Source organism: Suncus etruscus, chromosome 9 (assembly GCF_024139225.1).
Source record: "Suncus etruscus isolate mSunEtr1 chromosome 9, mSunEtr1.pri.cur, whole genome shotgun sequence".
In the NCBI taxonomy this organism is placed as follows: Eukaryota; Metazoa; Chordata; class Mammalia; order Eulipotyphla; family Soricidae; genus Suncus; species Suncus etruscus.
In genome coordinates this window covers 33,651,714-33,677,640 of record NC_064856.1, presented here as the reverse complement: position 1 = coordinate 33,677,640, position 25,927 = coordinate 33,651,714, and the positions used below count along the sequence as shown (strand labels likewise).

General features: G+C 40.1%; 1 protein-coding gene across 1 annotated transcript in view; it reads left to right on the top strand.

Moving 5' to 3' along the window:
• BCAS1 (brain enriched myelin associated protein 1) overlaps positions 1-25,927 on the top strand; it is an 81,640-nt gene that overhangs the window by 26,904 nt on the left and 28,809 nt on the right. The window contains exons 4-6 of the mRNA XM_049780550.1: positions 1,809-1,943; positions 9,764-9,943; positions 20,360-20,401. Coding sequence (XP_049636507.1) covers positions 1,809-1,943; positions 9,764-9,943; positions 20,360-20,401 — 357 coding nt within the window. The remainder of the gene's footprint in view (positions 1-1,808; positions 1,944-9,763; positions 9,944-20,359; positions 20,402-25,927) is intronic.

Below are 25,927 nucleotides of genomic sequence, written 5' to 3'. Positions count from 1 at the left end.
TTGGTGTCATTTGAAAAAAAAAAACTTATTTCCATTGTAAATGCAATTGTTTGGTGAGATGAAACAGTCACTATTGAATACTTGCCAGATGAAGGAGTGTGTCAGAGTGAGACACCCTAGAGATGCAACATCTTCTGTCATCCTAAAAATGCAGCCAAGGCCTCTCAAAATAAATCTTGTTTGGAAGCACTGCTTTCTAGAGAATTTTTCCCTTTACACTTGACAGAACTGATTATCCTAGTGAAACACATGGTTTAAATTTTACGGGCATCACAAGTAAAGTTGAGCGTGGTGACAAATAAGCCTGGCGCCTTTCTTTTGATAAGGGGAAGTGCTTTGAAAGACTGGAACCAAATAGATGGCTTGGCCAATCCAATACATCTGCTGCCCATGTTGGAAGGCTAAGTTAAAAAGATCCTTGCCTTTAGCTAAAGTCCAGTTACTTGTATGATCCTAACCTGTATGATCCAAAACTGCAAAACTGGAACAAGAAAGACTCAGCTCAATCCAGCATTGAATGAATGTCTACCAATGCCCAGTGACCTGGAGACTATTATTCAAATGTAGATGATCCTTACTTTCATAAACACTGTAAAATGGATTGAGCCAAACTACTGTTATATTTATTGGTTATGTTCAAATAATTTCATGAAAACCTACCATCTGCTCTAAGACATCACATGTCTTTTCCTATAAAAATTATTCCCCAGGCTGCAAGCAGCTAGGTCAAATTCAATGAATGATTGAGTCCAAGTGTTTCTCTTTTGGTTCTGTGTCTTGTGTTGTTTGAAGTCACAGAGGCTGTGTACTGTGGAGCATGGAGGCTGCTGTGTGGCTTTTCCAAATGACCCAATGAGTTCACTCTCCAGCACTCAGGCATCATGATTCTTCCCCACCTAAAATGGTCCCAACTGAGTGTGATTGTTTATGGTTGATCAAGTCTCACTTTCTCAGAGAGCTGTGTGGTCACACCAGTAGTCCTGGCTAATGACTCACTGGTTGTCATGACAACCACCAAAGTCACTGCAATCCTCATTCTTGACTTTTTCTGATGGCTTCCACAGAGGTTCTTAGGTTCCCATTTTTTAAAATTTGCACTTTTTATATAGTCTCCTACTTTTTATAGGGCATTTCTGAGCTCCACAGACCAACCATCATGGGGTCTTTGAGTCGGAAATTCTGAGTGACCATAGCTGCTAAATTTCCCTCCAGCAACAGCTCCACAATGAATTCTATGCCCAGGCTTACATTAGTAACATTTGGCCTGTACCTAGAAAAGTCAGGCTAAGTGTTTTCAAGTAATTTCTGTGTTGTAAGTTTCTGGGCCAAAGGAGAGTGTGAAAATAAAAGCCATTGAATATCAGTCAAGGACTTGACTCCAAGGTATAGAAAAACTCAAGTCATGGTCTTCAGGTATTTTTTCTTTCCCATGTGATAAAAGCTTTTCAATTCAAAAGACTTTATTAAAAAAATGCTTTTCCCTGGATACTTTATGTCAACTCAGCAGCAGAACTGAAATGTTTTGAACAAATGGAGCTGTCTTCATCTGGGTCATTTAAATAGATGGTTGGATTTCAATAGTTAAAAATCAGTGTGTCTTTGAAGTTCACTTATTTTGTATGGTCTTTAATAAATCTTTGGCAATTTTGAGAAGTATTTGGTCATTGATGTCTGAGAAGGGGGACAGAGGAGTGAGGGAAGACACCAGCAGTTAATTGTCAACATGTCTGAATATGCATTATAAACAGTGGAAATACAAGTTTTATTTAAAAACAAAGTTCTAAGCTGTGACTGCTGTTGGCCAAAAGGCATCCAAAGCAGAGATTGTTTGTGATGGACAAGTGGGGCAGAAGACAACCGAGATCCACGATAAAGGCTCCAAGAAAAAGCAACTGCAGAGCCCCAGGCTCAGTTTAGCCTGTAAAAGATTCTTTAGACAAAAGGTGTGTATCTTGTGGAGTGTGGGAAGGAACCCTGGTCTTCACCATGGCCCAGCTACTCTTCAAAAAGAAGTACTCTGGGTGATTGGAGCGATAAGAGAATTGACTCAATCAGACTTTAGTTATTCAAAAGAAAAACTCCAAAGTTTATAAGCAACCAGTAGGGTATTTTTCCCTATGTGGACCAGGGTTCTGTATTTATTCTAATCTCATGTTTCCCAAAGGTAGAAAGTATATAGCCTTCACTGGTTTTTGTCAAAAATCTTAGTATTTAATATTAAAAGTGACTCATGAACTATTCAGTCATATTTACAAGAATTGTCACATCCTACATGGCAAAGCAGAATCATTTCTCTCAAGAGTAATGTTACCATTGATTTGGGCCTATAAGAAAAGTTGGCTTGTTATTTTGGTTATCCCCTATCTGAGTTTCTCTCTCTCTGTCTTTCTCTGGCTTTCTCTCTCTTGCTCTTTTTCTCTCTTTTTTATTCACGCTTAACACACACACTCGTACACACTCTTGGGTACTTTGTGGAATAAATAATTGCCAACTAGCCAGCAGGAGAGAAATGCCATGAGATCTCCCCTCTGGTCTTCCTTGAAGGACTAAATAAGAATTAAAAAGGAAAAGTATTTTCACTATTGGAATACCATTTTATGGCTTTTCCACATATCACCTAATCAGTTTTAAAACCAGTGATTATATGCTTTCTATATTTGGAAAGTGCTCATCTAACCTCAAATAACCATAGTATCTCTCCACCTCCCATTCCCAATATTAACTAAGCTTAAACTGAATCCAAATAAATGCCCAAAGAAAAGGAAACAATGGAGGAAGAGCAGCACAAGTGTTAGGTCCATCTTCTTGCTAAAAGTGAGGGCCACAGAGTTCTAGTAGGGGGGCCCCCTCACTCTCCCCAGGTCACAGACAATTCCATTGTGGGTCTAAACTCGTCCATTAAAAGGATTCCTGAATTGGGTCAGCAGGCTTGGAAACTTTTTGGAAAAGAGCAGCCATTCTCCACTCAGTTGAATGAGCTTATTAACAGTCTCCCCCAGCTGGCTATGAGAGTGCATGCAAATAAAAGTTGCATAGAGTGCTCTCATGGCTGAGTCTCTCTTTGCATAAACAAGCTGTGTTATGAAGCCACCGTTTATTTCCATACAGGCTGATGTTGTGTCTTATGGAGAGTTGGGAGGGGTGGCAGCGTGCACCAGGGAGGAACCACAGTGAGTACCGTCCTCAGGTAGAGAATAGAATGTGGCTCCAGTATGGCAGCTTGACCCATAGTCCCATACAAGAAAGATCTCCAGATCCCACCTGGAGCTTTGAGGACTCCTGGCAGTGTCAGCTCTGCAAGAATCCCCATGAAAGCTCCCTTGAAGGTAGGAGTTATGTGCACTGCACAAAGAGGTGGCAACTCCAGTGTCTTTCTCTTCTTCACTGATCCGCCCAGGTTCATTAGCACCCGAGGGTCCCTCCAGTCCTTCCTCTGAGAGGTAAGGAAAAGGTTTCACAAATACTGTGGTGATGTGGTAGAAGCACCAACTTTTTAGATGACACTATATAGACACTAGCTTTGTTGGTCTTGGAGCTCAGCATTTTGCATGGAATATTCTTCAGTCTGTGTTTCCATCAGAGAAGACTAAATAAAATGTTCCTGGGAGTCCTGGTGTTAGGTTAGTGAAGCCCATTGCCACAGGCTTCTGTCTTCTCTCGTTGATTATTCTACCCCCAAACAGAGAGGGAAATGCAACTATCATAGCCCACCAGCCAAATAGTTCAGTGACCCTTTCACATGATTCTAGAAGGTTCCATCCTCATCCTCTGTTTACTTATAGCCTGCTCCAGGGGAAATCCAAGCAAGTTCAAAGACAAACCATTATCTTCTTGTTTTGCAGTTTAAAGAAAAATGTCATGCCTTCAAATTCTAGTTAACCTCTAGGTTCATTACTCACTATCTCAATTTTCCTTCCAATTAGACGAATTTTCTTAGCAAGCATTCTGCGATGAGTAAATGATGTAAGTGTACAATAAATAAGCAAAGTAATGAGGGAGCCAGCTTTCCTTTGCACTGTTGGAATATTTTCTGCTTAGCTTATTTACATCTGGTGCCTTCACATCAAACTATCTCCCATTTTCTGGGCTTTGACCAGGAGAATATACACATAAGAAAGCATAATTAGGCATGCCCTTGCTGACCCAGAAGTACATGTAACCCCTTAGTCTAGAGGTTAAGTGACCAGCAGCTATTCCTGATGTCCTGAGCTTGGCTGCTCTGTCATTGTTTCCTGAACCTTGTGGTTATATTTGCATCTTACTAACTATCCCTCCCAACCCCCCAACACATATGCATACATGTGTAAGCACATTCACCACACACAACCTCCTGTGAAAGCAATATACAAGTTCAGCAAGGACAAAGGTAAGGACATGTCCTTCATCTTCACCAACTCTAATGCATGAATATATCTTGGGAGAGTTTGCCACTAAAATAGAGGCGACCAGTTCAATTCATATGTAAGATGAAGAGCAAGTAATTTTGTAGTACAGACCTGTCCCAGACTAAAGTGGGTACTTATTTAGGGGAATACCTAATTTGTGGTGGCTCTGAAATACAAATATAACAGGCATCCCATATTCTTATTTGTTTTTTGGTTTGTTTATTTGCTTTAGGGGTTTCAAGGGGGGACATAGTTCTCAAGGGTTACTTCTGGCTCGGTTCTTAGGGATGGCTTTTGGTGGTATTGGGGATCAACATACTGTAAACACAGTACAGGAATCAAACTCAGGCTTTCAGTGTGAAAAGCTTGCACTCAGCCTATTGAGCCATCTCCCCAGCTCCTATGTTCTCATTGATCCTTAATCATTGGCCACCTTCTTCCAGGAAACTGGGAGATTGGATTCTCCTCTGTAATAAGGATAAAGAGCATGAATCCAGTTCATGCTGGGAGCCAGCTCCATGAGAAAAAAGGAGACTTGGCCCCCTGGTGGTTGATGACCACAGGAAGAAGCAGTCAAGGTGTAAACAGGACATAAAAGCATCCATCCTGCATGGCCAGATCCTTCTGAAGAGTCCTTTATTTGATGCCTACTGGGGACTTGAGAGAGCTCAGGGTGTGATAGTGATCATGACATGTAGCATTTGCCTTCACAAAACTTATCAGAAAAGTTTTTGCTAATTTTTTTGAGGGGAAGGTCCACACCCAATTGCTCAGGGCTGAACTCCTGGCTCTGCACTCAGGAGTCATTCCTGGTGGTGCTCAGGAGACCCTATGGAAGGACAGGAATTAAACCGTGGTCAGTCACGTGTAAGGCAAGCATTCTATCCTCAGTACTATTTCTCTGGACCCAACATTTTTTTTTTTTTTTTTTTTTGGTTTTTGGGCCAAACCCAGTGATGCTCAGGGTTTACTCCTGGCTATGCGCTCAGAAATTGCTCCTGGCTTGGGGGACCATATGGGACGCCGAGGAATCGAACCACTGTTCGTCCTAGGCTAGCGCAGGCAAGGCAGATGCCTTACCATTTGAGCTACTGCTCCCACCCCCAACATCTTTATTTTTTATTTTTTTAATAAATTTTTCCAATTGGGGCCAGAATGATAGCACAGCGGTAGGGCATTTGCCTTGCAAGCAGCCAACACAGGATGGACTTGGGTTCGATCCCCGGCATCTCATATGGTCCCCTGTGCCTGCCAGGACCAATTTCTGAGTGCAGACCCAGGAGTAACTCCTGAACACCACTGAATGTGATACCCCCCCCAAATTTTTTTTCAATTGACTTGATAAATTTAATTGTCTTCTGTGCTGAAATAGGCCAATCTATGATGTTGTAGTTTGGTTTAGGGACTAACTAGAGTGAAATTTTATTAAAACATCTACTATCCATCTGTTTATATGCCCTTTGCAGGGCCAGAGATGATTCATACTTTTTTTTCCCCCGTAAAATCCACCCTCCGCAGAATAAGCCCAGATTGTATGGAAGAGATTGTCCCTTTGAAAATGTACAACCTAAGTGGTCATGGTGATGGGACAGAATAATGCTCAGTCATTTAGCTTTACTATTGTTATCTGCTTTTAGTTGTCAGATCTGCCACTCAATTTACCCACCTCTGATTAACCTCCAGTAAAGAACAGGATGCTCCTAATTAAAAGTTGGTATAGGATTCAAGTCCTCCTCATAGGACTCTTAGAGTTATTGTGATAACAAACCTTACTCAGAAAAGTTATTGGAACTTCATGTTCTTTGTTACCATTCACATAAAGTCAATGGTTAGAAGTAAGATCTTGTAGAAGTGACTGTGGTCCCAAGGACTATGCAGAAACAGAGGAGACTGTGAGGGACAAAAGGAAGAGGTAAAAGCAACCAAGGCAAGAATGTGTGATGTCTGAGTAATGCAAACCATGCCAGAAATTTTTCAGGAGCTCAGAGCTGTGCTACTTGGCAACCCCTATGGCTTTGGTTGAGTATGTGTGAAGAAGCTATCATAGCTGGACAAATATTACAAAATCTAGTATGTAGAAAGCAAAAAATACAATTTAATCAAAACCATGTGGGATCATTAAATGATCTCATATTTAGTGTGTCATGACAATAGCAAACTTATCATTGCTATAAGTCCACAAGACCCCATTGCTTACAGATATAGTTGAGATTCTTCGTCATTCACTTTGTTCTAGAGTAGATTAGAATTTTTGCAGAAAAGCAAAAAGGGAGGTTATTATTGGGAAGGTAGCCATGTCCAGACCTCTCTGCTCTTTCTGGAATATTGTGTTCCTAGAGTGCTTTCCAAAAATTTGAGAGCATTCACTTCTTTGTGTGTAAAGCATACTGTTCCCTAGATAGCACATTCTCTGCCCTGTATGAAGTGTGTTGATTTCTGTCGGGGTCGTGTTGATCCCTGTGTGGGGTATGTTGTGCCACTGTCATATTTGTCATATGCCACACTATTCCCTCTGGAGCTGGCAGTTCCCTGGCATGGGGAATGCTACGTTTTGAGTAGAGTGCTCTGTTCCCTAGTATGCAGAATGCTTTTCTATGTTCATGGAGCAAGCTGTTCCCTAGTGTATAAGAAGTTGTTTCTAGGCAGGGAGCATGCTTTTTTGCAGCGTAGTCTTACTTCCAGTCACCCACCTGCCTAGAGCACAGATACATCCATCCGCAGGAAATTCTTCTCTAATTGTCATACTAATCAAACTTTCTGCTTTCAATATTTTTTCCTAGCACTAAATCTTCCCTTCTGATACCCACAGCACTTATCAGAGTTAAATTTTCCATTTATTTGTGGAAACATTTAACCTCTTTCCACAAGGACATGCAACCCTTGTGTGTAGCACACACATGGGTGGTATTCACTAAATTTTTATGAATAAATAATACTTCTTCATATTCTAGAAATGAAAAACACTGCTGAGTGGAGGCATATATCCTCTGATCAGTTACTTAAATTGAATTACACTGGAAGCTTTCCTGATTCTTGATACCATTTGGAACACATGGAAATTGAGGCCTTATTTCAATTTTATTGTCACTGTTTATAAAATGCACTGGTTGGTTTTGTTGTTATTGGATTGTTGTTGTTTTGGCCATGGCTGGTGATGCTCAGGGCTTAGTCCTGGCTAAGAAACCACTTCTTGTGGTTTAGGAAGATCAATATGGGATGCTAGGATCAAACCCACTTCAGCCACTTGCAAGGCAAGTTCTATGCTAGCTATACTATTTCTCCAGCCCTGGCTGTTTTAAATCTTAGGATTGTGCCATTTGATATACTTTCACATAGAACTGGGGTGTTCCACAACTAACCATCACAAAAGTGGTATCTAGATCTTGCCTCATCTTCTCCTGGGTCAAGTTTAGAACTGTTCAATAACTGACTCCCTCTTAGTTTCTATACTTGGTGTTATTTGCAAACACCTTTTATAGATATTTAGATGGGAATTATTTACAAAGCCAATGGTCCAGCTTTGAGGCCTGGGTGTAGCCATTTGTGGTTAGATCTTGGACTCAGTTATTGTTTCCGGGGGAACTTCAGGCATTGAATTGAATGGTCTCTAAGACTCTTTTTAATGTCGAAAATGTGATGAAACTTCATGAAATTCCTATCTGTTTTTACCTCCAGTTTTATTTTCCTTTTGGTCATCAAATATAGTCAAATGCTTAAAATCCATGAGAATCAAAAGGAAGTCAGAAGAGACAAAAATTATAAAACCATGGGACTGGAGTGATAGTGGGTAAGGCTCTTGTGTTGCACATACCCAACCCAAGTTTGATCCCCAGCATCCCATATGGTCCCCTAAACATTTCCAGAAATAATTCCTGGGTACAGAGCCAGGAATAACCCCTAAGAATTACCACATGTCACCCCAAACCAAAAAAACATTTAAAACTAAAATGCTCCAGGTGCTAGATTAGATGAGTTGAATCTTGTCTAACATTTTAAATCCCAATTTCCACCCAGGACAGGGTACTTGAGGTTCAACTTAAACTCCTACCTCTTCCTTTCTCCCACTATGCAGTAGATAGCAAGGCATGAATGATCAGGTGAACCAGAGTAGGATCTCAGCAAGGTCACTAGAGGAGGGTGAAGATGGGAGAAAGGGGGAAATAGGAGAGGAAGAAAAAGAGAGGGAAGAAGGAGGGTGTGAGGGAAGGAAGGGAAAAGAAAGGGAAAGAGACTTGGGAATGAACAAATAATATTTGAAGTGTTAAGTCTCTTACAACTTGTTCAGTTACATCTTATGGTCTTCATCTAAGTAAAAAAGAAGGGCCTTTGAACACTTCTGCAATCAGTGGCTTTCACTAAGCCCTATCTAGTTGCTGGTACTTCTTTCACAGCTGGGGTCAGTGGTTTCCAAAGTACAACCTGAGAAGAACAGTTCAGAACTTCTGTTTTAACTTGCCTTTATTTTCACTGTTCTTTAATTTCAAATTTGGATTAAAAAAAAACCATTCAACATTATAATACAAACAAATATGCCTGTGTTGAAGGTGTGTATAGATATTTTTCTTAAATGGAACCATGACTATGGCCATCAAGACTATCAGAAGGAGGGCCGGAGAGATAGCACAGCGGTGTTTGCCTTGCAAGCAGCTGATGCAGGATCTAAGGTGTTTGGTTCGAATCCCGGTGTCCCATATGGTCCCCCGCGTCTGCCAGGAGCTATTTCTGAGCAGATAGCCAGGAGTAACCCCCTAAGCACAGCCGGGTGTGGCCCAAAAAAAAAAAAAAAAGAGAGAGAGAGACCATCAGAAGGCCAATTACCTCAATACAAACTAAAATTCTAATTGCAAAATACCATCAACTATACCTGTATGATTCTATATTTTTCTCAAAGGGGAAATATCTTCTGGTGAAGCCCTAAAACCAACCAACAAAACCAACCAACTCACAAACAAACAAACATATAAAAGCACTGGTTCCAAGAGAGGTGGTACAGGAGGTAAGGCACTTGCCTTGCTAGCAATTGAATCCAGTTCAATCTCTGGCACTATATATATATATATATATATATATATATATATATATATATATATATATATAGTCATTCCTGATAGGGCTCTAGGGACCATATGTATATGGTCCCTAGAGCCCTATCAGGAATGACACTTGAGCACTGAGTCCTAATCACTACTGAATGATACATACCACAAATATCTTGACATTTTACAAGATCTTTAATATAAAATCCACATGAGAACGTCTTGAAAATACATAGAAAAATGGAGACAAATTAACATGCTTGAAACCAGCTTATTTTAGAGAGGGGAATTTCGCATTTGAGATCCTGGTATAGTCTTCAATTTTTTTTTTCAACTCTTCAGGGTATTGAAAAGTCATCTGCCACTTCAGCAGACCTTAAATCAGGCAAGGTCAGTTTTGCATCCCAGGAAGCCTCACAGGGAACAACCAAAAATCCTATATCTACTGAACCAGCAAAGGAAGGAACCAAGGAAAAGGGAGCACCCACCTCTCTGCCTCTGGGCAAACTGTTTTGGAAAAAGGTAAGTCCCACTTTCAAGATATGAAAGGTATTTGAGAGAGAGATTGTTAGAGAAATGATTGCTCTTGGACCTCATGAGATACTTATTGTCTTCTCTAAAATCAATTCTTCTTGTCATTGTGTCAAAATCTAACATGCTCCAGAAATAGTGAAATGTCTTTTGTGTGAGGCACATGTGATTGGTGGGGGAAAAAACGTGAGAAATGGAATTTTTTGTTCTAGGACTCATTTTGGTTCATGTTGGAGGGTGTCCATGTTTCATGATTTTATTTTCTTTATAAAATGATGTATCCTTTGGGTGTCCTTCTGGCCAACTAAAGTGCCTTCATCCTGGTATGAGGAAACACATCTGTGCTTGCTCTGTCTTGGTACAGCTGGGTGGATTGGGGTATTAGGAGCATGCCGGTCTCAAACTCCTGTTGGAAATTGTCATGCCTATGAGCTCACACACTGTAGTCAGCACACATATTTTCTGTGGCCAAAAAGTTCAAGCCATCACTGACGTCCTCTAGATCATCATTTTTCAACCTGGACCACAGGGTCATCTGTGAGTCCCCAGAATATTCCAAGGGGACCATATGTGAAAATCATGTCAATGGGGTCCACAGCCTGAGACTAATGAGGCCATTTGATAGGACAGGCGACTTGTAGGGAGAAATCAAGTTGAAAGGGCCAGTTCAGAAACAATGTTCTAGGGCCCGGAGAGATAGCACAGCGGCGTTTGCCTGGCAAGCAGCCGAACCAGGAGCAAAGGTGGTTGGTTCAAATCCCCGGTGTCCCATATGGTCCCCCGTGCCTGCCAGGAGCTATTTCTGAGCAGACAGCCAGGAGTAACCCCTGAGCAATGCCGGGTGTGGCCCAAAAACAAACAAAAACAAAAACAAAAAAAGAAACAATGTTCTAGACAATGCTGCTGCATAAGACCAAGGGGTAGGCAGGGCTGAATTGCTGGGTTATTCCTTTAGCATCATTGCTGAGCAAACCCAAGGTATTTGGAGTGCTTGCCTCTTGGAAAAATACCTCACAAAAGTTGAACAAGTGTACTGGGGTGAAATGGGGAGGGTATAATTCATAAGCTAGCAAAATTGAATCGTGTCATTTTTATCAAAACTCCTCACCCCTCATTGCACACTACAGTTGGTTAACTAGAGGCAGCCATGGGTGCGGGGGTTGCTGATACTTTTGTCCAGAATCGAGTGGTTTTCTGACACTCTTTTCTTCTTAGTCTGGAATCTGCAGCCATCATTTTCCAAGCTCAATCACTTTATAACCCTCCATACTCTTTGGCAAACTGTTCAAAGAATCTTTTCTTACCAATTCTTTATTCTAAAACTTCTTTGTCAAAATTATCATGTAGAAAATGACTTCCAAGAGAGACGCATATGCATTTTACTGGCAAGAGAGAAAGCCTGAGGTGATCAGATATTTCAATATGAATAATCATATAGATAGAGATCTATAAATTCAAAGTATCTCAGGAAAAAAAGAGACAGAACCAGCACATTAAATTCAAGATTCACCTATTCTTGGTTTCATGTATGTATGTTTAATTTTAAATTGATTAGAAGGAAATGGCTTGTCAAAGGACAAATGTACTGATGTTTAGTAAATAAGAGTAAATAAGAGTAAATTGAAAGGTGACAGGGCCAGAGTAATAGTACAGTAGGAAAAGCACTTGCTTTGACATGACCGACCTGGATTCTATTTTAGAAATTTTATATGGTCCCTTGACTGATTGCTGAGTGCAGAGTCAGGAATAACCCCTGAGCACTGCCAAGTATGACCTAAAAACAAACAAACAAGCAAAAAAAAAGATGAGAAGTAACAGTCTTTGAGTTCCAGTTCATTTCTGTAAGCCTTGTGCTCTCATCTTTAAAAGGCAAATAGTATGTGTGTCAGAGAAGCGACATGAGGGAGGAATAAAAGGAGCATTCCCACCACCAAGTTGCCAGCAATGCTCAGGGTGCAGGATGTTGGTTTCTGAAGGACAGAGACATAATCCACGCTCACTTCCAGTTCTGTCCAGTTCGGGGCAGCATCGAGGACCTTCACTTCCAGTTTCTTGAGCATTATCTTCTCTCTGGTACATTGGCTTTTCTTTGAAATTTAAGCTATTTCTCTTGGAAACAGTGTACAACCAGCTCCCCAGGTAGAAGTTCAAATATTTTGAGGGTCCCAGTTTGTTTCACCCTTACCCATTTTTATTTCTTTTGAAGATTATAAGATAATGAAGTTATGAGAAACTAAAACTAAAATAATCCACAACTCTTCTTATCTATCATTCATTCAGAAAGAAATTGATACAGTAGTAAAGAGAAGAATTCATATTTTTATACTGTGTGTGTTTTTGTGTACAAGTATGTACTAAAAACATTTTTGAGGCATTAGGCACCAAAAAAATGCAGCAGTACTCTGCTGGGAAACTGTCCTGTAGCTCACTGTCTCATGGTGGCTTGTAATATGAATCATAGAACCTAGCTTTCTTCAGTTGGGATAGGTTTTGGTTATAAAAATCTTCCTTATAGTGAGTGTAAAAGCAAACCAAGAGAAAGACTACAAAATGCTAGCACTTTTTTTTTTACCTACAAATACTGAGTTCTCTTTTATTATTCTCAAGAAGTTGAGAATAATAATAAATAATAATAATAATAATAATCAAGAAGTTGTTTTTACACAGTCTTGACTCTCAAAGTTGTTCTTATTAATACAACAAAACCAAAAATGACCTTGGCGAATATTCAATTCAAATGATGTGATTCTTGCCCCCCCCCCAAAAAAAAGTTTGATGTCTAGTCAGCTGGACTAGAAATGCCCTTTACAGTTATGAGCTTACTGAGGGTACCATTTGCTCAGCAACCTTACAGAAGTTATTTCCTATTTAGATTTTGTTTCCTCAGGCATGGAGGAGTTGTAATAGATAATCCTGAAACCATTGCCATGTGACTTAGCTTGTGGAAGAGCCAGAATCAGAAAGACTGGCATTCTAGTCTTGGACAAATTGCCCCACCACTCCATTCTTTACCAAAATGAGAAGATGCTTGTCTTGGGGTTAGGGTGATATCCAGACACAGTACAGAGAAGCCCCAAGCTGTATAGAATCCCTAAGTGCTCAGAGCAACATGTTAACAGAAGTGTTCAAGGAGGAATTAACAAAAGTCATTCTGTCAAGTTCTTGTGTAATATCTGGGTTCCACAGTACCCTGATCTAGAACTTCATAAACATTTTCCACTCTCAGTCCCTTTGACCTCACAAATGTTGCTCTGGAAACATTGCCAGAATTAACTCTCAGATTCAGGATGTGGCTGACTTTGAATTCATGTTTGGTCATGACATGTTCAGAAACCTCTACTATTGTCAAACTCTTTGCCAAAAACAGTTAAACCGTAGATAATCAAAGATATCCAAGAAAAAGTCTAGCCCTCTACCCTCAAAATATTAAAGTCTATTTGAGGGAAATGGATATAAGCACACACATGACACCTGCACATCAATTGTAAATGCTCTATTTGGGATAGCGCAGAAGAACTTCCTTTGATATTGATGAATGATGGAGTAAGGATTTACATGATACTCTAAAGAAAGCCAGAGACACAAGATCCTATCTCAGACCCAACAGATCACTTCAGCCCTTTCAGCCTCACTCTATTCCTCTCTGAACAGGGCCATTGAGCATGGCCTTTCAGGATTATCAAGATAGAGTTCAAAGAGTTGCACAGCACCCAGTTCCCAAGATTTGAGACTTCTTTTCCAAAATTATAACGGATTGAATCCAGTACCACTAGACTGTCAGATGCCAAAACTAGGAGAGTATGAAAAAGAAGCAGGGAGCTGAAGTGTTAGCACAACAAGTAGGGCTCTTGCCTTGCACGCAGCTGACCTAATTTCTATTCCTGGCATCCCAATAAGGAGCTGGAGAGATAGAATGGAGGTAAGGTGTTTGCCTTGCATGAAGAAGGACAGTGGTTCGAATCCCGGCATCCCATATGGTCCCCTGAGCTTGCCAGGAGCGATTTCTGAGTGTAGAGCCAGGAGTAACCCCTGAGCACTGTCGGGTGTGATAGAAAGAAAGAAAGAAAGAAAAAAAAGAAGAAAGAAAGAAAGAAAGAAAAAGAAAGAAAGAAAAAGAAAAAAAAGAAAGAAAGAAGAAGAAGGAAGGAAGGAGGAAGGAAGGAAGGAAGGAAGGAAGGAAGGAGGAAGGAAGGAAGGAAGGAAGGAAGGAAGGAAGGAAGGAAGAGGAAGGAAGGAAGGAAGAAGGAAGAAGAAGAAAGAAAGAAGAAGAAAGAAAGAAAGAAGAAAGAAAGAAAGGAAAGAAAGAAAGAAAGAAGAAAGAAAGAAAGAAAGAAAGAAGAAAGAAAGAAAAAAGAAAGGAAGGAAGGAAGGAAGAAAGAAAGGAAGGAAGGAAGAAGAAAGAAGAAAGAAAGAAAGAAAGAAAGAAAGGAAAGAAAGAAAAGAAAGAAAAGAAAGAAAGAAAAGAAGAAAGAAGAAAAGAAGAAAGAAAGAAGAAAGAAAAAAAGAAAGAAAGAAAGAAAGAAAGAAAGAAAAAGAGAGAGAAAGAGAGAGAAAGAAAGAAAGAAAGAAAAAGAGAGGAAAGAGAGAGAGAGAAAGAAAGAAAGAGAGAAAGAAAGAGAGAAAGAAAAAGAAGAAAGAAAGAAGAGAGAAAGAAAGAAAGAAAGAAAGAAAGAAAGAAAGAAAGAAAGAAAGAAAGAAAAGAAGAAAGAAAAAGAAAGAGAAAAAAGAAGAAAGAAAAGAAAAAGAAAGAGAGAAAGAAAGAAAGAGAAAGAAAAGAGAGAGAAAGAGAGAGAGAGAAAGAAAGAAAGAGAAAGAAAGAAAGAAAGAAGAGAGAAAACGAAAAAAGAAAGAAAGAAGAAAGAAAGAAGAGAGAGAAAGAAAAGAAAGAAAGAAAGGAAAGAAAGAAAGAGAAAGAAAAAAAAAAAAAAAGAAGAAAAGAAAGAAAGAGAGAGAGAAAGAAAGAAAGAAAAAGAACAAGAGAGAAAAAAAGAGAGAGAAAGAAAGAAGAAAGAGAGAAAGAAAAGGAAAGAAGAAAGAGAGAAAAAAGGAAAGAAGAAAGAGAGAAAGAAGGAAAGAAGAAAGAGAGAGAAAGAAAGAAGAAAGAGAGAAAGAAAAGGAAAGAAGAAAGAGAGGGAGAGAGAAAGAGAGAGGGAGAGAGAAAGAGAGAGGGAGGGAGGAAGGAAGGAAGGAAGGAAGGAAGGAAGGAAGGAAGGAAGGAAGGGAAAAAAAGAAAAGAAAAGAAAAGAAAAGAAAAGAAAAGAAAAGAAAAGAAAAGAAAGGTGGGAGGCCGGAGAGATAGCATGGAGGTAGGGTGTTTGCCTTGCATGCAGAAGGATGGTGGTTCGAATCCCAACATCCCATATGGTTCCCGGAGCCTGCCAGAAGCAATTTCTGAGCCTAGAGCCAGGAGTAACCCCTGAGTGCTGCCGGGTGTGACCCAAAAACAAAACAAAACAAACAGACAAACAAAAAAGAAATGAAAGGAGAAGAAAAGAAAAGAAAAGAAAAAGGAGCAGTTGATATAGGTTAAAACAGACTGAGTCAACTTAAAAAGCCCTCTGAGCTATGTGGATGACTTGCTTCATATACAGACTACTGTGCTGGTTCCTAAAATCCCTGGAGGATCTTGTCTAAAGAAAGTCTGGTGCCCAGCTGGACAATGACAGATATTCTTGAAGGATGTATTGAAATTTGGGCTTCAGTGTGAAGATCTTGGGACCACCATGGAATCCATTAACTTGGAACAGTAGTCACGTGGTCAAAATGGTGCTTCAGAAAACCTGCTCACAACAAGATGTCTGTGGGTTTAAGTGTTTCCATGTGATAGCATTTTAGACATTCTTTTAAGAATTGAATGTGCTCTTCAAAGGACCTTATTATTCAAGCTTCTACTGAGCGGTTGCTGTGCTGTTTTGGTCTTCATCTGCAGCAGTGCATATGATTGTGCAAACAAGACTTCAAATAGGATTTTGGTTTCTATGGTTGTTCACGATGCTACACAATTTTTAGATGGCCCCCACCTCACATTCCTGGCAGCAGCTAGATGTTTACTAACTAGAGAAGAACAAGAATGTTTTCAGTTGTGAAGTAAAATGAGATTTGAATGAGGAACTCACAATCTGCATGTTTCCTTATTTCACCTTTGATTTCTCTGCCTGCAGAGCTAAGAGCCTGATAAAAAAAAAGCCTTCTTGGCTGAAGAAATGAAACTTGGACTTTTCCATCCTTTTGTCTTTTTCTTTGATTGGAGTTTCTTTCAAGGTTGCTCTGTCCAAGTTTCTTTGCAATCTGAGAGCTGCTTCCTAAACATAGTCTCAGTCTGGAAAAACCAAGTCCTCTTTCTCCCTCTGCAAACGTCTTCAAATACACACACTTCTGGGGAGTGACAAAAGTGGTTTGAAATCTGGTAGTGCTATTGCCCCAGCCCCCCCCCCCCCCAGCAAAGACAAAAGGTGTAAAGAAGGAATAAATGACCTGAAGCCTCTGTTTGTAGGAAGCGTGGAAACAGTGGAGAACACATACATGTTGTCTGTGAGGTTCAGGTGGGATTGATCCCAGCACTGGATCCAGAAGGAAGAGCAAGACAACAAGTTTGCTTTTGTTGATTCTGCCAAAGAATACACACATCTCTTAGTCAAAGGCAGGTCTTGTTTCAGAGTTAATAAAAGAGCAGAGACCTAAAAATATCAGCTTTCCTCTTGCAGATTGCCATGCAATACTGCCCCAAGTATATGAGTTGTTATTATTATTAGCATATTTGTTACTAGTTGTTTTAAGTCACTACTGCTTCAAGTTACCAAAATGATGAGATATAAAACTTCACAGGGATGCTGTTTCCCAAAGGATGGAGAACAACAAGAATCCCTTTTGTGAGGCTGGATCGATGGATAGCACAGTGGGTAGGTAGGGCGTTTGCTTTGTACACGGCCAACCTGAGTTCAATCCTTGAAGTCCCATATGGTTCCCTGCGCCTACAGGAATAACTACTGAGCACAGAGCCAGAAGTAACCCCTGACCACCACCGGGTGTAACCCAAAATCAAAAACAAACCAAAAAAATCCTTTTAGAAAGCCTCAGATCGAGTCTTAGACCTTTTTTCCAAGATTCTATCTGTAACTTGACTAATGACCAAGGAAGTGCCATTTCAAATTTACAGCCCATTCGTAACACTCCCCCACACAAACCATAATGATTTCACAAAATGGGCTGAGATTAGGATACCCTCCGATTTTTGGTTTTGCAAAGACCAGTGTGTCTCTATGTTACAAAGCAGGTCTTTATGATTTTAACTGCTTGCACTCAGAAATTGCTCCTGGCTTGGGGGACCATATGGGATGCCGGGGATTGAACCGAGGTCCATCCTGGGTCGGCCACATGCAAGGCAAACACCCTACTGCTACACCATCGCTCCAGCCTTCATTGAAATTATTTTATACATATTTTTATTTACAGAAGTAGATCTCAGCAGCATATTTCCTTGAATAATAGATTGTCTTTTAAAAATATATTCAATTGGAGGTCAGGGATGTAAACCAACATATGAGAGTCCCTGGGAGCCCAGACACCAAAATAAAGTATACTGTATTTTCCGGTGTATAAGACGACTTTTGAAACAAAAAAAATAAAAAAGTCAACCGAAAATCGGGGGTTGTCGAGTAAATCATGGAAAATGTTTCAATATGCCGCTAACCAAAACAAAACAAAAAAATTAGGCCACAGAGTTTCCAAATCTCTTTCTTGGGGGCTCCCAAACAGTACTCAGGAGATCTGGGGGCCATTTCTGGCAAAACCCAGCTAACCGTGTTGGTGGTTCAGTGCTAGGGTCCAAGGATGGGGTGTTGTTTGGTTCATGTAGTGGGGGAGATTAACTGACGCCACCAGGGAATTGCCAGAAAAGGTGCCTATGATAAGGGACCAATCACCCCCAGGCTGCTCGGACTGCCTCTCTAACTCAGCCAATCCAAGCAAGCTTTTTATGCATGCAAATTAAACAATGTTTTGGACCCAAATCTACACTGTCAAAAGCCTGCTCAGCTTGGCCAGAGTCAGAGAGGAAGTCTATTCCAGTATAACCTTTGAACCTTTGCTTGTTGTGATTGGCTCACTGTAGTAAATACAGTTGCAGCATAGGAACGTTCTGTCTGATACAGCGAATATAGGCCTAAACCTATGTTTTAACTGCAAAATTAAGGGGTTGTCTTATACGCCCAGTCGTCTTATACGCCGGAAAATATGGTATGTATATCTGCATGACTATATAGATTGATGGTAAAATGAGATAAATCTAGGTGGTGCCTTGGCAGGTGAACATATGTAAAACTGGAACACATTGTTAAAGTTGGAAAAATGTGAGACTGAACTAACTTTCCATCTAAAGAATGAATATATCTTTACATCAGAATATGCAGTAGCAATCTCTTTAGAACAGAAAATATCTATAATACCAATTCTTGAAATTTCAAGAAGATCCAGAAGTTGAGCCCCATCATGAAGATCAATGTCAAGAATACAAGGTCAGAAGAGTTCTTTTGTACTTCTCACCCTACACCAAGTCCCCAGATTCCTCTGGAATATAAGAAAAAATCATTGGCAAGAACTTTCCAGACACAGGAAACCAAAGATACAAACTAGTCTCATTATCATCAATTGGAACAGGAAAGAAAAACTGAAAAGCTATCCCTATAGTGGGAGGTCTTGTCTGTCTAATGTAAACATCATAATATCCACTCGAATTTTGGGGGTGGTGGGGGATCAGAGCTGAGGAAGTTTTGCTTTAAATTGTGGTTTCACCCATTATCTGTTCCTGGTGTTAAGCTGCTCAACCATGAGCTCAAGGAGGAGTGTCAAAGTTCCAAGAACGCTACATGGCTTGTGATTCCTTCTGATGACTCCACAATTTCCTAACAAGCTGAAGCTTCCAGAAAATCCAATATTTTTTTGAGGACACTTGTGTCTGGGTAATCTTCAGTGTGACAAGAAGATAAATAGAAATAAATGTTCCAAAGATAAAGCAGCGAGGAGAGAAAGAAACTTACATAGTAGCCAAAAAAAATTTTTTTTGATCTTAAAAATCAGGACCCAGGAAACATGGCTTATTATTGTTCCAACCTCTGTCTAGTCATCCGGCACTGAAGCAGAGATGACCTCGCTCTCCAGCTCCACTGTGTTGATAAGGGTCCCAGATGACAAACTGCCTCATGCAAATGGTGTGTTTATGTGTATCAGTTCCCTTCTCCCCTCCCCTTCTGAAGGTTTCCAAGATTTAAAAAAAAAAAGGTAGGCCATAGAAAAACATAGAAAAGTTCTTTTTTTTTTTTCATAGAAAAGTTCATAATCTGTAATCCATAAGAAGAGAGCCATAAGGTGATGAATATCTGGAAATTATTGTGATTATATTTTGGTTTCTTTGGGAAAAGGGGTTTGCTCTGTCAAGCAAGTGCCATCCAAAAAAATCATTAGATATGACTACCATCTCTGAACAATGTGTTAGGAGGATTAAGTGCTTGGAAGATGCAAAGATGACTTTTAAAGTGAGGGTTTAGCAAATTGATCCTAGTGATTATGATATAGACTTTTAGAACTTTACTACTGGAGCAGAATTATGAGTCGCAGGTACATTGCAGCAGGAAACTGTGTCTAAGACTGATGTGCAGAACTCAGCACTCTGTCCATTCATAGAAGTGTTTAATCGGGGCCGGAAAGATAACACAGTGGTAGGGCATTTGCCTTGCACACAACCAATCCAGGACAAAAGATAGTTTAAATCCCAGCATCTCATATGGTCCCATTGCCTGCCAGGAGAAATTTCTGAGCACAGAGCCAGGAGTAACCCCTGCGCACCACGAGGTGTGACCCAAAAATTTAAAAAAAAGTGTTTTAAACATGACTTTGGACCCCCTGATACGGACCCATGTTTAAGGCTAGTATAAGATGCTGCTTCTAACATTGGTCACCTATTTGAGAGGATGCTGAAGATGCTCTCAGTGCTGTTCTGTAGGAATCATGGGATGAATGTCTAGAACAATTATTGCTGGAACAATCCTGAACAGCTGTGTTTTTCTTTAATGATGATTATTGGTGTAAGCCAGTCATCAACTAAGCAACAACACCGTCTTCATAGTTGGTTGCCCCCTACCACCACCAAACACCATTAAATGGACCAACCCCGACTGGCAGTTGTGTTTTCTCTCACATTCACGTACTAGCTGTATCTGTTCATTTTTCCCTGGTTGCGTCCAAACACATGTGGTGTCTATGACCTTGCAGTGCCGTTTCTCTGGGTGCTTTCTTTATAAATGCTCTTGGAAACATGAACTACAAATAACCTCGGTTGCACCTGAGAGCTGTTAGCCCAACTAACATTTTGTTTCCAGGTACCTTCCTGACTCTTGTTTTCCTCTTTTATAGTCAGGCAGAGAGGCACCCGTTCCCACAGGTACAGAGGAGAATGTAAGTTCTGCATGCCATGACACAATCATTCCACCCTCATCTCTGGCTTGTGTGACTCCTGGGCATGTCAGCTTGGGATCCCATGTTTCTTGCATGCGCTAAGTGCTATTCATCTGCTATAGACTCTTTCACCCTTCCACAGGTTTGGGACCATAGGTGACTAACATTGTATGATTGTTTGTAATACCCACTATATCAGTGTAAAATATGTGCAAACTCAGAGCACACGTTTATGGAATATGTTACTGTCTTAGGGCTGAAAGAGTCTATGAGACATCAGAATGCCTTTCCATTTCCTTAGGGGATAAAGAGGCTGAATTCTCTGCTTCATTCTGTCATGATTGCTCCTGTCACTTGCCTTCCCAGACCTCTGACTGAGGATAGTACCCAGAGCAAATAGCTCCACAGTCAAGGGATCATCTTGCTATAGTAGATTCTGAGACTATAGGATTTGGGCATGAGAACTGGCTTACATCTGAATAAGACATCTTAGACTCACATCTGAGTCTTGGCACCCTTCTTTTTTGCCATGAATCTTCTAGGGTGTGTTCAAAATCTGCCAGTTGGTGCTCTCCTCTCTAAAAGCAATGGATGTTTGAGTCACCAAACATATGTGTATATGTGTATATGCCCAAACAATCTTCCAGAGAAAGAAAATACCTGGGCCCAGGTGCTTCTGGTTCTGCACTAAAAGAAGTATAGTCTTAGGAAACTTTTCTTAGTGGGAGAAGTGAATGCACAGATCCTGATCTTGAAACTAGAAGCTGATGATTATCATTTTGCCAAAGTAGAATGTGTTTGTCTGCCATCTACATGTCTCTTATTTATTCACCATGAATAGGGCTTTGGTCGCCTTTTCATTTGGTTGATGGAATTGAACAGATGCTAAAAATTCAAATCACTTCCAGAAATAATGTTTTCTGTGATGTGGAATGAAAATTAGAATAATTGTCATAATTCTTGATAGGAAGATCTTTGAGATATATTGTACTTTTCTCACCCCACCTTCCCTCAGTCTCCCTCCTATATTCTTTCCTCTCTTTCATTCAGACTCACCTTCCTCCCATCTTTTCTCCCTTCCTTTTCTTCTTTCTTCTCCATCATTCCCCCCTTCCTCCTTTCCTTTTCTGTTTCTTTCTTCCTTTCTTTGCCGCTTTCTTTCATTCATTCCTTTTCTTTGTTCTTCTTTCTTCAAAATAATTAGCTCTGAAAAACTCAGGTCACTCATAATTCCAGAAAATTCTCTTGAATTACTGACTGATTTTTGAGAATGTTAGAGGCACAATTTAGGCAACATTCAAGGAGGAAGCAATTTGTTTCCTTTCTGTGAATTGTACATTTCAAAGCTGCTGGTTAAATCCTGAGCACGTGAGCTTTGAAGTTCTTGAGGAGCCGAAGAATCAACATTCCTGTCTGAATTATGTTGGTCCTCTTCTATCTCGCATGCTAAAATACAGCATTACTCTCTGAGGGAGAAATGCTGAGTAACTTGTTTTTCAATGTGAAACTTGAAACGAAAAATTAAAAGCATGAATTACAGTGAATTCTTGAGACTGAAAGATAACACAAAAGCTGATAAAGCTGGGGGGTTACTTTCTCAAGAACATCTAGGTGACAAAAATTTCTCTTGCTTTTTCCAACAAATTGCTTTTTCCAACAAAGAACATTTCTAAATTCCATTTCAACATTCTCACCTTTAACTATCTTTTCTTTGTTTGTTTGTCTGTTTTGAGGTCACACCCAGTGTTGCTCAGAGCTTACTCTGATTTGGGATCATTCCTGGCAGGATTCCGGGGGGAGTATAGGGGTGCTAGGAATTGAATCCTAGTCAGCCATATGCAAGACAAAGCAAGCTATCCACTGTACTATCTCTCAGGCCCTTTAACTACCTTTTCATTGGGTCTGAAGCTTCTCAATATTACCTGCCACCACCAGGTTATGCCATACCTAGACTCAAGTGTTCACACCTACTAAAATGCCGTATTTAATATTATTTATTTAATATTTAATAATATTATCTACCCATTTGGTTTTTGTGAGGTTCAGAGAAGCGGCAAGTACAATGTGAAGCAGAGAAAATACTCAGAACTTTTGAAATGTGACAACTACACATATTGGGCACAATTCCAGTCTATTATTTGAGCTTCATATGAACCAACAAGATAAGAATGATGTTGATACTTCGATTGGAAAACCATTCAATAAAAAGTCCATTGTGTCATATGGAAATTACATAAATCCAAATGTCAGTGGTTAGAATCCAGTCATGCCTGCTCCTATAGGAATTCAGTGTCAAAAGCCTCCAGAGAAGATTTGGGTGACTACATAATCCAGCCTTTGCAGATGGGTTCACCAAAATAAAGCCCTGGTCAGCGGTGACAGTTGTCTCACTGATGTGAATAATAAGTGACTTTATTTCCTGCTGAAAATATATGTCTTCCAGCTAACTCCAAGAAGCATGTATCTAAAAGAGTCATTTCCTACTCCCATATAAGAGAACAGGAATTCAGACCATGTGTTTCCTCCAGCCCTTCAGGGCAGAAAAGTGAGTGTGCTTAACTGTCTTACAAGGGCATTTTAACAAAAAACTTCTGGGCAAGATAGAATTGTGTTTGCTTCATGAACTTTCTCTACAAATTTTCAAGCCCATCCGACAACTCAGGCAAGACCTATCTGTATTTTTTTAAGCACAGGATAAAGTGGTTTCAACATTCTTCTACATTTCCTGAAAAAAACAATCAAGCTGCTGAAGCCCACAAAACTCAGTACTTACTGTGCTTCCGTTCCAGAAATAATCAGGCCTGTCCTTCCAGACTACCAACATCATCAAGATCCCTCCATTGAAATCCGAAACCTTTGAGCCAGGGGTTAACAGAATCAATGTGCAAACCAATGGGAGAAACATCTTTTCTTCCCTGTTCAAGGAAAACAATTGTCTCTCTCCTTTAGGAAGTAACCTCTGGGTTTCAAGTGAAAAAAAATCCAACTCAAACTGTGTATTAAAGAAAATGGACTTCTTTGGGCCTCAGCTCATGAAAGTAGAACTGGGTCAGCTACATTCTCCCATGGCTCAGCCCTCCTGGTCTGGCTATCCTTTCCATGTCCCAACATCATAGTCAGGAGAGATCTCTGCAGGTCTCAGCATTGATTCACTCAGTGACTTTTGCAGCAAAGGTTGGATTTTCTCGTGCATGCATGCTGCTCTGGGTAGGCTGTAGTACTTTATGTGATCTCTTTCTAATTGAGATCTGAGCTTGAGAGTAGTCTCTCTAACACAGATGTGCAAATTTAGCTACAGAAGAAGTGGCCCCAGTGAACCATACAGATTCCCAGAGCTTCATCAGTCCTGCTCAGTGTCTCATGGCCCATTTTTATGGCAGTCAGCAGCAATGGGTACAAGTATGTGATCTCCCCAGAAAGTCAAGTTATAACTAAGACAATGAGCCAGTTATTCACACTTTCAGCCACATTATTTCACCCTTGAGCGCTGGGACCAAGTTGATTGGCTTAGAACCGCTCAACATCCTTTCCCCCCAGATTATGTAGTATTACTGGTAGGGAGGATTATCCCCCACCTCCAAAACAAAAGCTATGAAAAGAAGAAAGGAAAATAGTTATTGGTTAAAAAATAAAATTCCTGGGGCCGGGTAGGTGGCGCTGGAGGTAAGGTGTCTGCCTTGCAAGCGCTAGCCAAGGAAGGACCTCGGTTCGATCCCCCGGCGTCCCATATGGTCCCCCCAAGCCAGGGGCGATTTCTGAGCACATAGCCAGGAGTAACCCCTGAGCGTCAAACGGGTGTGGCCCAAAAACCAAAAAAAAAAAAAATAAAAATAAATAAAATTCCTGAAAGGTCTTTATCATCAAAGAATCATATCCCAAATCCAACCAGAAAGAATATCAGAGAGACCCTAAAAGACAAAAAGGAAATTGTTTGGTTTAGGGATCACATCTAGTAGTGCTTAGTGTTTACTCCTGGCTCTGTACTCAGGGATCATTCCTGGCATAACTTACTACAGTATATATGCAGTGCCAGGGATCAAACCTGAATTGGCTGCATGCAAGGCATGTGCCTTATCTGTTATGCTATCTCTCTGGCCCCTAAAACAAAACTTTTCAATATCCATGTAGTTATGTTGAGGGAGATTGAAGTAAAGAAAATCTATTTTGCTATCCACAACAGTTTCTAAAACTTGTAGAACCAGAATCTCAGGAGTGAGTTGAATACAATATTTGGGGCAAAGGTGAAAACCTGCTGCTAAGAGGTGCTTCATGTTTTAAACATCCTAGCCACACTTTTCGTGCCTCGATGTGCACTATCTCCCAAGGAAATCAAGCAAATGGGACTTTAATTTGAAACTACAACAGAAGCCTGGTTTTCATTATGTCCATCATCCCCGAAATTGAAATGTGCAGGCACAGACCTGCATCCTCAATAAGGAAACACATTTTTCCAAAGCCCTGGCCTGACCTGAAAGGAAAATGGAAAACTGTCCAAATCCAAATTAAACACTTATGTTGGTCTATGCAGATCAGCTCCCCGCTTAGTTCATATACTTTTACATTTCCATACTGGATGTTGGTGGATTTTTCTTGGTTGCCAAAAGACCACCTCTTGGCCCAACATCAAAGTATATACACATCTTTAGAAGTGTCTTCTCTGTGTTCAACTACTGATAGAGTTGCATTTGGAGAGATGGACTCTGGCCTCAGATTTATGACTTGGCACTTCTTCGGCATTTGAAAAGGCTCAGCAAGAGAACCACTATCCCTCAGATAAAATTGATTTATAAAGTCATTGCCTTACAACCTGGGCATTTTATTGTGTGAATAATTATTCCTTAAGGCCTTCATATCCACAAAAAAACTTGTAGCTTCCAAGTCAGAATCATTGTGAACTCAGAACTCAGGCATTATCTATCTGGCTGTCATTTCCTATTCTTCCTCCCTTTTCCCTGGGTCTTAGTCAAACTTAGCAGCTACCACCCTCTCCCAACTCACCAAAAGCATTTAGTTATGATTTATCTAAGCCAGTAATGCCATTCTCTTCACCAATAATTAACCAAAAGTACAAGCATTTCTGGCAATGAAATGTACGCTGAAATAGGAGAACCAAGATTCAAATCTTCTGTTATGATCTTGCTGCTAAGGACACTGATAAAGTTGTGATGAATAAAATGATGGCAGCTACTTTATCTCCATGAAATTGTATGAAAAGAATGAAAATTCAGCATGCCCTGGAGAACACTGCCAAAGGATAAAAAGAAACCAAATTCTTAGACTCATTTCAGAATCACTGAACCAACTTCTATTTTTAAACTTCTTACTCTATCATTATTGGTTAATTTACCTTTATATATTCAATAATTTATATATGGAGTAACTTTCACCAAGTCATTCATCATTCAGATTCTTTGTATAGAATAGCATGCTAACAGTGTCTCCTGCTTTCCTTAATTTAGTAACTATTTACTGGGGTTGAATATTCAAAATTCTTTGCATAGTATTAAGCACAATAAGCAATAGTTA